Below are 14,466 nucleotides of genomic sequence, written 5' to 3'. Positions count from 1 at the left end.
ACATTCTGCTGGTTTCTATCTGCATAGCTTTTATCCTACCAGTATTACAGAAGTGATACATACGTAAAGCGAGGGCACATGATTTGAGGTGTGTGCTGATTGCGCATAACACTTAGTATATGAGTCTTGCACTTTCTTTATATCTAATCTACCGTAAACATTTCTTCTGTTTAAGCTTTAAGGTATTGACGGATAAAGATAAATGTCGCCCTCAAGTTAAGGTACCAAATTGGGGGAAGGCTATTTACAACAATATGAGGCAGGAACTGAAGAATATGGATCGGGAGCAGATGTTTGAGGGCAACTCAACATCTGGCATGTGGGAGGCTTTCAACTGTAAGTTGATAGGGATTCAGGACCAGCACATTCCTGTAAGGATGAAGGACAATAAGGCAAGTTTTGGGAACCTTGGAAACGAGAGATATTGTGAGCCTAGTCAAAGAGAAAAAGGAAGCATTTGTCAAAACGAGGAGGCTCGGAACACACGAAGCAAGTGTGGAATACAAGGAAAATAGAAAGAAAGCAAAAAGAGGTCATGAAAAAGCATTGGTCAGCAGGATTTAAGGAAAATCCCAAGGCTTTTTATACATACATAAAAAGCAAGACGGTAGCCAGGGAGAGGGTTGGCCCACTCCAGGACAAGGAGGCAATCTATGCGTGGAACCAGAGGAAATGGACGAGGTACTAAATGTGTCAGTATTCACCAAAGAGAAGGACTTGGTGGATGATGAGTCTGGGAAAGGATGCGTGGATAGTTTGAGTCATGTTGAGAACAAAAAGGAGGAGATATTGGAGTTCTTGAGAAACATTAAGGTAGACAAGTCCCCAGGGCCTCATGGGATATATCCCAGAACATTGAGAGAGGCAAGGGAGGAAATTACTGGGGCTTTGACAGAAATCTTTATATCTTCACTGGCTACAGGGGAGGTCACAGTAAAAAGTCTGACAACACCAGATTTTAGTCCAACCGATTTATTTGATAGTAAACGCACAAGCTTTCGGGTTAGTCCCTTCGTCAGGTGAATGGAGAGTTCTGGCCTCAGACAGAGCATATAAAGCACAGACAGTTTACAGATTACTGATTAGAATGCGAATCTTTACACCTAGCCTGCTGTTCAAGTCTTGAAGTGGCCGACAATGTGAGTGGAAGGAGCACTGATCACAGGTTAAAGAGACGTGTATTGTCTCCAGACAGTACAGTGAGTGAGGTTTTGCAAACTCAGGCAAGTGTTGGGGGTTACAGATAGTGCGACATGAACCCAAGATCCTTGTTGAGACCGTCCTCATGTGTGTGGAACTTGACTATCAGTCTCTGCTCAGCGACTCTGCGCTGTCATGTGTCGTGAAGGCCACCTTGGAGAATGCTTACCCGAAGGTCAGAGCCTGAATGCCCGTGACCACTGAAGTGTTCGCCAACAGGAAGGGAACAGTCTCGCCTGGTGATTGTCGAGCGATGTTCATTCATCCGTTGTCGTAGCGTCTGCATGGTCTCCCCAATGTACCACGCTTCGGGCCAGTCTTCAGGAGAACAGTGACCACAACACCACACAACCTTGCACAGCAACCTCTGCAAGACATGCCAGATCATCGACACGGATACCATCATCACACGTGAGAATACCATCCACCAGGTACACGGTAAATACTCTTGCAACTCGGCCAACATTGTCTACCTGATACGTTGCAAGAAAGGATGTCCCGAAGCATGGTACATTGGGGAGACCATGCAGACGCTACGACAACGGATGAATGAACATCGCTCGACAATCACCAGGCAAGACTGTTCCCTTCCTGTTGGCGAACACTTCAGTGGTCACGGGCATTCAGCCTCTGACCTTCGGGTAAGCATTTTCCAAGGTGGCCTTCACGACACACGACAGCGCAGAGTCACTGAGCAGAGACTGATAGCCAAGTTCCACACACATGAGGACGGTCTCAACAAGGATCTTGGGTTCATGTCGCACTATCTGTAACCCCCGTGACTTGCCTGGGTTTGCAAAACCTCACTTACTGTACTGTCTGGAGACAATACACATCTCTTTAACCTGTGATCAGTGCTCCTTCCACTCACATTGTCGGCCACTTCAAGACTTGAACAGCAGGTTAGGTGTAAAGATTCGCATTCTAATCAGTAATCTGTAAACTGTCTGTGCTTTATATGCTCTGTCTGAGGCCAGAACTCTCCATTCACCTGACGAAGTGACTAACCCGAAAGCTTGTGCGTTTACTATCAAATAAATCGGTTGGACTAAAACCTGGTGTTGTCAGACTTTTTACTGTGTTTACCCCAGTCCAACGCCGGCACATCCACATCATGACTACTATCGACACCGCAAACTGCCGGATCCAAGTAGAGAGGATCTCCAAGAAGATTGCGCATATCAACACAGACATCAAGCTTTTACAGAGATGCAAGAAAGCAGACAAGATACCAAAAGGACTACAGATCACGAACCCACTCAGGTCAACCTATAACACAGACTACGCTGAGAGACTTTGCCGTCGCACCTCTCTCACACTCCTCAACCACGTCATACACCAGCTTTACAGCAAACGCCACACCCTGGAAACTAAAATGGAATACATATTCTCAACTTGCGCTCAGGATGCAGACCAACTGCGAAACTCTGCCAAGCAGATGAGACAAAGAAACTACACCACCTACATGCACACCAAGAACAGGAAACTTGAGAAACTCGGCATCACCGCCAGCAACAACCAAGCCTCCCCCGGCACCACAGTAGAAAACAGCACTACCGCAGGGAGGTCTACTGTCAACTTGTCGGACTACACACTTCAACCAGATGAAATCGAAGTTCTCAGCCGAGGGCTCAATTTCTGCCCCACCACCAAAATGGACCCCATCAGTCTCGCAGCGGACACAGAGGAATTCATCAGGCGAATGAGGCTGCGGGAGGTCTTCCACAAACCCCAAGAAGCCAGCAGCGAACACAATGAGACAGCCGATGAACCAGAACAGCCGCCAGAGAGATCTGCAGTGCAACAACCTAAGAGGAAGGAATCCAATTGGACTCCTCCGGAAGGCCGCTGCCCTCGACTGGACTTGTATGCCCAAACCATCAGGAGGTGCGTTAACACCAGATTCATCAGCCGCACTCACAAGACAGCCCCGAACATCACCCGAGCACAACGCAACACCATCCACGCTCTCAAGACCAACCGCAACATTGTCATCAAACCAGCAAAGGAGGGGCCATCGTCATACTGAACAGAACAGATTACTGAAAAGTGTACTGACAACTAAACAATGAGGAACACCACAGACAGTTACCCACAGATCCAACCAAAGAACACACTCGTCAACTCAACAATCTGATCAAGACCTTTGATCCGGACCTTCAGAGCACCCTCTGTGCTCTCATTCCACGTACTCCCCGCATTGGAGATCTCTGCTGCCTCCCAAAGATACACAAGGCAAACACACCTGGCCGTCCCATCGTATCGGGCAATGGGACTCTGTGTGAGAACCTCTCTGGCTACGTCGAGGGCATCCTGAAACCCATTGTACAAAGAACCCCCAGCTTTTGTCGCGACACTACGGACTTCCTACAGAAACTCAGCACACATGGAGCAGTTGAACCAGGGACACTCCTCGTCACAATGGATGTCTCGGCGCTCTACACCAACATCCCCCACAATGATGGCATTGCTGCGACTGCCTCAGTACTCAATGCTGACAATTGCCAGTTTCCAGATGCAATTTTACAACTCATCCGCTTTATCCTGGACCACAATGTCTTCACCTTCAACAACCAGTTTTTCATCCAGACACACGGAACAGCCATGGGGACCAAATTTGCACCTCAATATGCCAACATCTTCATGCACAGGTTCGAACAAGACTTCTTCACTGCACAGAATCTTCAACCGATGCTGTACACTAGATACATCGATGACATTTTCTTCCTTTGGCCTCATGGTGAACAATCACTGAAACAACTATATGATGATATCAACAAATTCCACCCCACCATCAGACTCACCATGGACTATTCCCCAGAATCAGCTGCATTCTTGGGCACATGCATCTCCATCAAGGACGGTCACCTCAGCACCTCACTGTACCGCAAGCCCACAGACAATCTCACAATGCTCCACTTCTCCAGCTTCCACCCTAAACGTGTTAAAGAAGCCATCCCCTATGGACAAGCCCTCCGTATACACAGGATTTGCTCAGATGAGGAGGATCGTGACAGACACCTCCAGACGCTGAAAGATGCCCTCTTAAGAACAGGATATGGCGCTCGACCCATAATTCGACAGTTCCGATGTGCCACAGCGAAAAACCGCACCGATCTCCTCAGAAGACAAACACGGGACACAGTGGACAGAGTACCCTTCGTCGTCCAGTACTTCCCTGGAGCGGAGAAGCTACAACATCTTCTCCGGAGTCTTCAACATATCATTGATGAAGACGAACATCTCGCCAGGGCCATCCCCACACCCCCACTTCTTGCCTTCAGACAACCACACAACCTCAAACAGACCATTGTTTGCAGCAAACTACCCAGTCTTCAGGAGAACAGTGACCACAACACCACACAACCTTGCCACAGCAACCTCTGCAAGACATGCCGGATCATCGACACGGATACCATCATCACACGTGAGAATACCATCCACCAGGTACACGGTAAATACTCTTGCAACTCGGCCAACATTGTCTACCTGATATGTTGCAAGAAAGGATGTCCCGAAGCATGGTACATTGGGGAGACCATGCAGACGCTACGACAACGGATGAATGAACATCGCTCGACAATCACCAGGCAAGACTGTTCCCTTCCTGTTGGCGAACACTTCAGTGGTCACGGGCATTCAGCCTCTGACCTTTGGGTAAGCATTCTCCAAGGTGGCCTTCACGACACACGACAGTGCAGAGTCGCTGAGCAGACGTGAAGGCTTTGGAAAGGGTGCAGAAAAGATTTACCAGAATGTTGCCTGGTATGGAGGGCATTAGCTATGAAGAGAGGTTGGAGAAACTTGGTTTGTTTTCACTGGAGTGAAGGAGGTTGAGGGGAGACCTGGTAGAAGTCTACAAGATTATGAGAGGCATGGACAGAGTGGAGGCACCATGGCTAGCCCAGCTGCTCGGGGGAGGTGGGGTGGGGGTGGGTGCGTACAAAGCGTAGCAAAGCAATAGTGGTAGGCGATTCAATAGTCAGGGGCACAGATAGGCACTTCTGTGGCTGTGAAAGGGGCTTCAGGATGGTAGTTTGCCTCCCTAGTGCCATGGCCCTGGTTCTCCGAGCGGATACAAAGCATCCTAAAATGCAAGGAAAATCAAACAGATGTCGTCTTCCACATTGGTACAAATGACTTGGGTGGAAAGAGTAGAGAGGTCCTCAATGGTAATTTAGGGAATTAGATAGAGGATTCAAAAGCAGCACCTCTACAGTAGTAATCTCAGGATTACTCCCCATGCCACATGCTAGTGAGGCTAGGTACAGGGACACAGTGTAGCTGAACACATGGCTAATGAACTGATGTCGGAGGGGGAGTTTCAGATTTGTGGACTCTTGAGATATCTTCCAAGGAAAAGGGCCCTGTGCAAGAGGATGGGTTACACCTGAACTGGAGGGGCATTGGGAGATTTGCTAATATGGTTCAGGTGGGTTTAAACTAATGTGGCAGGAGGGTGGGAATCAGAAGAGTAGGTCAGCAAGTGTAGAGACTGGGGATGAGCATGGGATCAAGCACAGGCTACCTAAGAGGAAGAGCAGGCTAGGGAAGGTCAAACTCAGTGGGCGTGGAGATCTGGAGTGCATGTGCTTCAGTGCAAGGAGTATAACAGGTAAGAGAGATGAACTTAGAGCCTTGATTCATGCGTGGAATTTGGATACAATTGTGGTACTGGAGACTTGATTAAAAGAGGGACAGGACTAGCAGTTAAGTATTCGAGAATATAAATGTTTTAGGCGAGACAGAGGGGAAGGTAAAAAAGATGGAAGTGTTGCAATACTGGTTAGGGAATATATTGCAGCTGTACAGAAGGAGGGCACCTTGGAACAATCATGTAATCTGACACTGTGGGTAGAGCTCAGAAACAGGAAGGGGACAGTCACTGTGACTGTATTACAGGCCTCCCAACAGCCAACGGAAAGTTGAAGAATGGATATGTAAGCAGATTCTGAACAGATGGAGAAATAATAGAGTTGTTATAGTGAGGACTTTAATTTTCCTCATATCGACTGGAAATCCTTTTAGACTAGGGGTCCGGATAGTGAGAAATCAAACCTGGGTCCCTGGTGCTGTGAGGCAGCAGTGCTAACCACTATGCCACTGTTGATCTAATATCCAAAATTTTGCATTCTTGTTGAATCTTCTGCTGCACGTCTGATGAAATACTAAATTTGAGCAGGAGCAGCTCCAAGGGAATTTCCAGCAAATTTTTCACTCAAGGTGCTTCAGCAGGCGTTTTGCATTGCAAAGTCCAGTGGCTTTGGAGTTGACCTATTAGATCTGATTTTATGAAATGATGTTCCAGACATAGTTGTACAGTTGCTGGGATGTGTATCAATGCTATCCTATGCATTGGAAGCACACATTCAGAAAGTCAGAGCAGGTAAAAAAACTTACATTGTCTTTCCTGATATTTTTCTGTTCTGTCAAATCAACACTGTCATTAATAAGTTGATCGTGTAGTCTTTCTGCTTTTGCAAGTCGATCCTGAAGTTCCTTTTCCTGAGTAACATAAGCATCAAAGAGGTCCTGGACATTGATCATATCTTTGCTGTCAAACAGAAAGATTGTGTTAAAAAAGCAGTTTTGAAGTTTGTATAAATCTTTTTATCTCTTTCTTCAGAAGAGTTTTGACCATAAAAGATACATAAGATTCAGTGCAACAACTAAGATATAAATAACCTAGCAAAATAAACAATTAATTGCTCAAATACAGATTAGTTTAATAGCAAACAGTACTCCTCAATGAAGTAACCAAGGCTATGCAAAAAAAGTATATAACTAGTTATGTATCATTATACATTGACTTTAACAATATTCTTAAATATGTTAACCCTTGAATATCATTTTTAATATAGACTGCTCTGATTGGCCCTTCTTCATTTAACCAATAGTTAGATTAGCCATTGCAAGTCTCACACCCATATCTCATGAAAAACATATTAAGCAGAATGTATTGGGGCAGAAGGTGACACAGTGCACTGCTGCGTCACAGGATCAAGGACCTGGGTTCAATTCTGACCTCGGGACTGTGCGGAGTCTATATATTCTCCTTAGGATGGTGTGGGTTTCCTCCAGGTGCTCCAGTTTCCCCCCACAATCCAAAGACGTGCAGGTTAGGTTGAATTGCCCCTTAATGTCAGGGGGATTTGCAGAGCAAATGCCTGGGTGGGATTGCTGTCGGTGTATGCTCATGGGATTCTATGTTTCTAAGTGAACAATTCTTTATTTGTTTGATACACAAAAGGTCATATTAAACCATCAGTTCATCAGTTAATGCTATAACAACAACTGTCCCTACTTATGTGGTCTCTTCTGTCCCAAATTAAAGCTGATGAGTTGTGGGATGGGTTGAAATTACCGAACTCATTTTCAATTAATTACACTCAGCCCTTGGAATTAGATACAAATTAAATACTAACAGTAGAATACCATAATCTTAGTAATGTATCCATAATAATTCTCCCTGTGTGAAGAATAAAAAGCGTTATTACAAGTGTTAACTGTGTTATAAAGGAATTCCCATAAATTCAAAAATTAGTGTAGCATTCTAAGAAAATATAATGTTCCAGCTGAAACGCAAAATATTATCACAATCCTAAAAATCATTTTGAAATTGATTTTTGTCACAATAGCTGTTGTGATACAATAATAGTTAATTACAATCACTCGTTCATGAGTTACAATGAAATTTTAATGGGAGAACATAAGAACATAAGAAATAGGAGCAGGAGTAGGCCATCTAGCCCTTCGAGCCTGCCCCGCCATTCAATAAGATCATGGCTCATCTGTCGTGGCTCAGTTCCACTTTCCCGCCCTCTCCCCATAACCCTTAATCCCTTCTCTTATCAAAAACCCATCAACCCGCTTCTTAAAAATATTTAGCGAGGCAGCCTCCACCACTTCAACGGGCAGAGAATTCCAGAGATTCACCACCCTTTGAGTGAAGAAGTTCCTCCTCAACTCCGTTCTAAACCGCCTCCCCTTTATCTTGAGGCTGTGCCCCCTAGTCCTACTGTCTTTTTTGAGCGGGAAGAGTCTCTCCACCTCTATCCTATCCATCCCATTCATCATCTTATACGTCTCAATGAGATCTCCCCTCATTCTTCTAAACTCTAACGAGTACAAGCCTAGTTTATTCAGCCTCTCCTCATAGCTCAATCCCCTCAACTCCGGTATCAGCCTAGTAAACCTCCTCTGCACTCCCTCCAGGGCCAAAATATCCTTGCGCAGGTGCGGCGCCCAAAACTGCACACAATACTCCAGCTGCGGCCTCACCAATGCCCTATACAGCTGCAGCAAGACCTCCCTACTTTTATATTCAATCCCCCTCGCTATGAAGGCCAGCATCCCATTCGCCTTCCTGACCACCTGCTGCACCTGCAAGCTGGGTTTTTGCGACTCATGCACAAGGACCCCGAGGTCCCTCTGCACCGTCGCCTGCTGCAGTTTTTCGCCACGTAAGTAAGGCTTATATTATTTTCATTTACAGAATGTGGGCATCGCTGGCTGGGCCATCATTTTTTAAAGTTAAAATAAAGTTTATTTCTCACAAGTAAGGCTTACATTAACACTGTAATGAAGCTACTGTGAAATCCCCCTGGTCGCCACACTCCGGTGCCTGTTCAGGTCAATGCCAACATGTCTTTTAGAATGTGGGAGGAAACCAGAGCGCCTGGAGGAAACCCACACAAACACAGGGAGAACATGTAAACTCTACAGACAGTGACCCAAACTGGGAATCAAACCCAGGTCCCTGGTGCTGTGAAGCAGCAGTGCTAACCACCGTGCCGCTCCATTATTTACTGCATATCCCTAACTGCACCCCCCCCACCCCTTTTGAGGGAATATGAGAGTCAACCACATTGCTGTGGATCTGTAGTCACAAGTAGGCCAAACCAAGTAACAATGGCAGATTTCCTTCCCAATAGTACATTAATCAGTGAACCAGATCTGCTTTTAGAACAATCAACAATGGTTTCATGGTCATCCTTACTTTTATAATTCCAGATTACTTTTTTAAAATTCAAATTTCACTATCTGCCACATTGGATCTGAACCCAGGTCCCCACATCCGGATTAATAGCCCAGTGACAACATCGCTACATCACCACCTACCCCAAATTTACTCCCAAATTATTCATGAACAGAAATTTAGAACTATAGAATCCCTACAGTGCAGAAGGAGGCCATTTAGCCCATTAAAGCTGCACCAAGTCTCTAAATATGCACCTTTTCCAGGGCCTCCTCTTTGCCCTATTCCTGTGACTCAGCAAATCCACCTGATCCTCTTCCCAGGTTGTCTGATTTTTGGTACTGCTTTAAAGTATGCTGGCTGGTTCCTGTCAAAAGTCTGCATGTGGCACGTCCGACCTGGCCATCTCCATTGTGGAGACAGGTATATCTTAGTCCTCTGCAATGTTCATTGGGTAATGCCAGCTTTTCCAAAAGTTGTGGTTCATAGCCCCTCAAAGAAGCAGTGAACCCCAAATGGCCTCCTTCTGCACTGTAGGGATTCTATAGTTCTAAATTTCTGTTCATGAATAATTTGGGAGTAAATTTGAGGGTGGTGGTGATGTAGCGATGTTGTCACTGGGCTATTAATCCGGATGTGGGGACCTGGGTTCAGATCCAATGTGGCAGGTAGTGAAATTTGAATTTTAAAAAAGTGATCTGGAATTATAAAAGTAAGGATGACCATGAAACCATTGTTGATTGTTCTAAAAGCAGATCTGGTTCACTGATTAATGTACTATTGGGAAGGAAATCTGCCATTGTTACTTGGTTTGGCCTACTTGTGACTACAGGTCGACAGCAATGTGGTTGACTCTCTTATGCCCTCAAAAGTGGGGTTAGTTAGGGATATGCAATAAATAATGGGGCGGCACAGTGGTTAACACTGCTGCTCCACAGCTCCAGGGACCTAGGTTTGATTCCCAGTTTGGGTCACTGCCTGTGTGGAGTTTACATGTTCTCCCTGTGTTTGTGTGGGTTTTCTCCAGGTGCTCTGGTTTCCTCCCACATTCTGAAAGACGTGTTGGCATTGACCTGAACAGGCACCAGAGTGTGGCGACTAGGGGAATTTCAAAGTAACTTCATTACAGTGTTAATGTAAGCCCTACTTGTGAGAAATAAACTTTATTTTAACTTTAAAAAATGATGGCCCAGCCAGCGATGCCCACATCCTGTAAATGAAAAAAAAATGCCTCCCATTAAAATTTTTTTGTAACTCATGAACGAGTGATAGTAATTAACTATTATTGTATCACGACAGCTATTGTGACAAAAATCAATTTCAAAATGATTTTTAGGATTGTGATAAAAACAAGTGATAGGAATTAACTATTATTGTAATGGTGTGTTGGATGAGGGCTAGAGGGCTTAATGTTTGAGAAAACAATGGTTACAAAGTCCAAGAGAACTGAGAGAGACCCTTTAACCAACCTGCTTTGCAGTCATCCTCCCCTAGCCACATCCTATTTCCATCAGGGTGTGTGACCCCATACCCACCTCCTCCCTGACCCCAGATCAAAGATCCCACCATTCAGGATACTTCTTCCTGAGGCATGTGATTTGATTTGATTTAATTTGATCTGATTTATTATTGTCACATGTATTAGTATACTGTTTCTTGCACGCTATACAGACAAAGCATACCAAAAATAGGTAAGAAAAGCAGAGAGTGCAGAATGTAGTGTTACAGCATAGCTAGGGTGTGGTGAAAGATCAACTTAATATGAGGTAGTCCATTCAAAAGTCTGATGGTAGGAGGGAGGAAGCTGTTCTTGAGCCGGTTGGAATGTGATCTCAGACTTTTGTATCTTCTTCCCGATGGAAGAAGGTGGAAAAAGGTTCACTAGGCTGATACCGCAGATGATGGGGTTGGACTATGAAGAGAGACTGAATAGACTAGGTCTGTACTCGTTGGAGTTTAGAAGGATGAGGGGGGATCTTATAGAGACGTACAAGATAATGAAGGGGATGGATAGGGTAGAAGTAGAGAGATTCTTCTCGCTTAGAAAGGATAGCAGGACTAGAGGGCACAGCCTCAAGATAAGGGGGGGGTTGCTGTTTAGATCAGAGTTGAGGAGGAACTTCTTCACTCAAAGGGTGGTGAACCTCTGGAATTCTCTGCCCGTTGAAGTGGTGGAGGCTACCTCGCTAAATATATTTAAGTCACGGGTAGATAGGTTTTTGACAGACAGGGGAATTAAGGGTTATGTGGAGAAAGCGGGAAAGTGGAACTGATCCACTTCAGATCAGCCATGATCTTATTGAATGACGGGGCAGGCTCAAAGGGCTAGATGGCCTACTCCTGCTCCTATTTCTTATGTTCTTACATTAAGAATGTCCCGGGTGCATGAAGTCCTTGATTTTGCTGGCTGTTTTTCCGAGGCAGCAGGAAGCGTAGGCAGAGTCAATGGATAGAAGACTGGTTTGAGTGATGGACTATGCTTGGTTCACGACCCTTTGTAGCATCTTGCGTCTTGGACAGAGCAGAAGCCATACCAAGCTGTGGTAAAACCAGGAAGAATGTTTTCTATGGTGCATCTGTAAAAGTAGGTCAGAGTCATAGTGGAGATGCCAAATTTCCTTTGCCTCCTGAGGAAGTAGAGGCATTGGTGGGCTTTCTTAACTATAGCGTCAATGTGGAGGGACCAGGACAGGTTGTTGGTGACCTGGATGCCAAGAAAGAGCCAGTAAATTTTCCAATTCCCACTACTCGATTTAGGAACTAAACTCCAGACCAAAGTACACTTCAGAACCTCCAAAAAATTCCATGAACCACCAAAAATCACTGATTCTTCATACCTGTGCAATCAGCAACTAATCTGAAAGTATGTAATGATCCTGTAAAATAGTGCTTTTGGGGAAACAGTGCAGAGGGACATCCTTTCTGCTGCTGAGTACATATTAAGCTATGTGAGGGTAAGGGAAAGAATTGGCTAGTAATTAAAAATGGCAGCGCCAGAATTAAATCAGCACCATTATTTTCCTTCTTTGCATACAAGTCTTTCTTTTCCAGCAAATACTCCCCAAATAGGCATGCCAGCACTCTGCACATGCTAATTATGTACTAATTTAGTAAGGCAATTGTTAACTGAAGGATAAAGAGTTTTCTTTTTTTAAAAAAGTGGATTCCTTAGAACTTAAAACAAAAATTCTACTTTTTGAGAACTGAATAAAAAGTGAACATCAAGGTAAATATTATTATGCTGTTTAGTTAAAGATCATCAAAATATTCTCACTGGAGGTCCGATGTTTTTCCTCTTAATGTGGTAAGTTCCTCATGCATCTCTTTTTGTTGCAACTCTGCTTCAGCACGTTTATCTGCAAGTTCCTGCATTATTTTTTTCAGCTCCGAATCAGCCTTTTTAAAGATTTCAGTCACCTAAAAATCAGAGAAAAATAGTTTCTGTACAATAAAATTTACATTATCTACAACAAAATAAACTTCTTACATTTTGCAGAAAGTCAAATAACAAAACATTGATTCCTTTGGGGATCTAAATAAGTGCGGCTCCAACAACACTCAAGAAGTTCAGAACCAGTTAGGACAAAGCAATCTGATTGATTGGCACCCCATGTAGCACCAGTGTCATCAGTGGGCATCATCTATAAGATGCACTGCAGTAACTCACTGACCATCCTGGATAGTAGCTTCCAAGCCTATGACCTCTATCACCTATAAGGACAAAGGCAGCAGAGCACATGGGGACATAAACAGTTGCTGGTTCCCCACCACTCACTTCTTCACACACTCTTGTCATTCTCTCACACATTCTCTCTCTTTCGTACAGTTGCTCATTCCCTCATTCACACTTAGTGAAAAAGCTCAAACTTCTCAAGTTTAGTAAGTATTAAGTCTGCCTCCTTGTCCTTTTTAATATCCTGGTGAACCAACATGCCTCTTTTTTATTACTTTGATATTATTTCTATTTGAGATGTTCACCCCCTCCCTTCTCTCTCACTCTCTTACTCACTCAAACACTCCCACTTTCTTCTGCTTTCATTGGCTCATTTCCTTGCAGCCCATTCTCCTACTAGACAAGCTAACTGCTCACATCAGGGCCTGTGGCTTCTTTTTTCTGTCTGTCGAAAGATCCACGTTATTTTCTGCTTTGGTGGGTAGCAGTGACTCGGAGCTGAGGGCCTAACATTCCCAACTCTCCCAAAATGACCCAGAGTTTCTGCAATCAGGAGGCTCCTTCCCATGCTTTCTGTCCAAAAGCCCAGAGGATTAACAATTTTTGCTCAATTACATCAACAGCTCTACCCACTATCCAATGACAACACCTGATTGTTGCCACAAAAGAGTTGTAGAGTGCAGTCAGAAGAGCTGGCGAACCAGGAATTGGACGCAAAGCTTGGGAGAAGGTTATGCACCTTTCAAGTGGGCACAGCCCCCGATTAGGACATCATGCCCTGGAGCTCTGTCAGAGAGCATTGGCCAGGTTTCAGAATTGTATGTGGAGATGGCTGCCTGCTACCTGTGCAGCACTGCCAGTGCAGTGAAAGCTGCGATTTAAGTCCAGTGTCACAAACCCCTGAGGAGGCAGGCAGATCTCATTTTAGTGTTTCATCCAAAAAATACCATTTCATTACTCAATAATGCAGTGGAATGTTAGACGCGATTTTTGTGCTCAAGTCCTGGAGTGATACGCAAACCCACAACCATTGGACTCAGAAGGAGGATTATGGCTAACTGAGCCATGGATGATGCTCCTTTATACCAAAGTGTCTGCCCTCGGGCTATTGAAAGAGTCAATAGTAGTCCTTTCTCAGGATGAGAAAATTCAGAGCTGGAAGGGCTAATGCGTCGAGCAGGAGAAAACTCATGATTTAAACTGAGTAATTAGGGTAGTCTGTAAATAGTTGATTTTATACAATAAACAGTTATTGTGCAAACATTTCCATGTCACTGCAACCATTCCTCAGTCAATCACAATCAACATACAATATAGTTGCAGCAGTTTGCAAGTCAGACTTGAAAAAAAGGCATCAAAAGGCAGTTGAAAATCTCCAAAATAGTTCCAATGAAGGCATGAGGCCTGAGAAGCAGAGAAAACTCGACTGGTCAGCTTACTTAGGGCTATAACATAGCACATGATGGTCCTTGAAAAGTTCCAATCCAGCAGCAGAGTTAAAGATCAGAATTTTACTGGCTCGCAGAATGGCATTCAGGCAGGATTTTACGAGCCTCAGGTAGGTGAGATGTGAAGATATCTGCAAGGTGGTAAAATTCCAGCAATGGAATTTAGA

General features: G+C 44.6%; 1 protein-coding gene across 4 annotated transcripts in view; it reads right to left on the bottom strand.

The window, feature by feature from the left end:
• The window catches only part of ccdc178 (coiled-coil domain containing 178), a 298,679-nt gene that overhangs the window by 231,797 nt on the left and 52,416 nt on the right, over positions 1–14,466 (bottom strand). For all 4 annotated transcript variants that reach the window (XM_080194266.1, XM_080194267.1, XM_080194269.1 and 1 more), the window contains 2 exons: positions 12,453–12,595; positions 6,601–6,754 (listed from right to left, as the gene is read on the bottom strand). In XM_080194266.1, coding sequence (XP_080050392.1) covers positions 6,601–6,754; positions 12,453–12,595 — 297 coding nt within the window. The remainder of the gene's footprint in view (positions 1–6,600; positions 6,755–12,452; positions 12,596–14,466) is intronic.

The sequence above is a fragment of the Carcharhinus amblyrhynchos genome, chromosome 8 (genome assembly GCF_965287045.1).
Source record: "Carcharhinus amblyrhynchos chromosome 8, sCarAmb.v2.hapA, whole genome shotgun sequence".
Classification (NCBI taxonomy): domain Eukaryota; kingdom Metazoa; phylum Chordata; class Chondrichthyes; order Carcharhiniformes; family Carcharhinidae; genus Carcharhinus; species Carcharhinus amblyrhynchos.
This window is presented reverse-complemented; position numbering and strand designations above follow the sequence as displayed.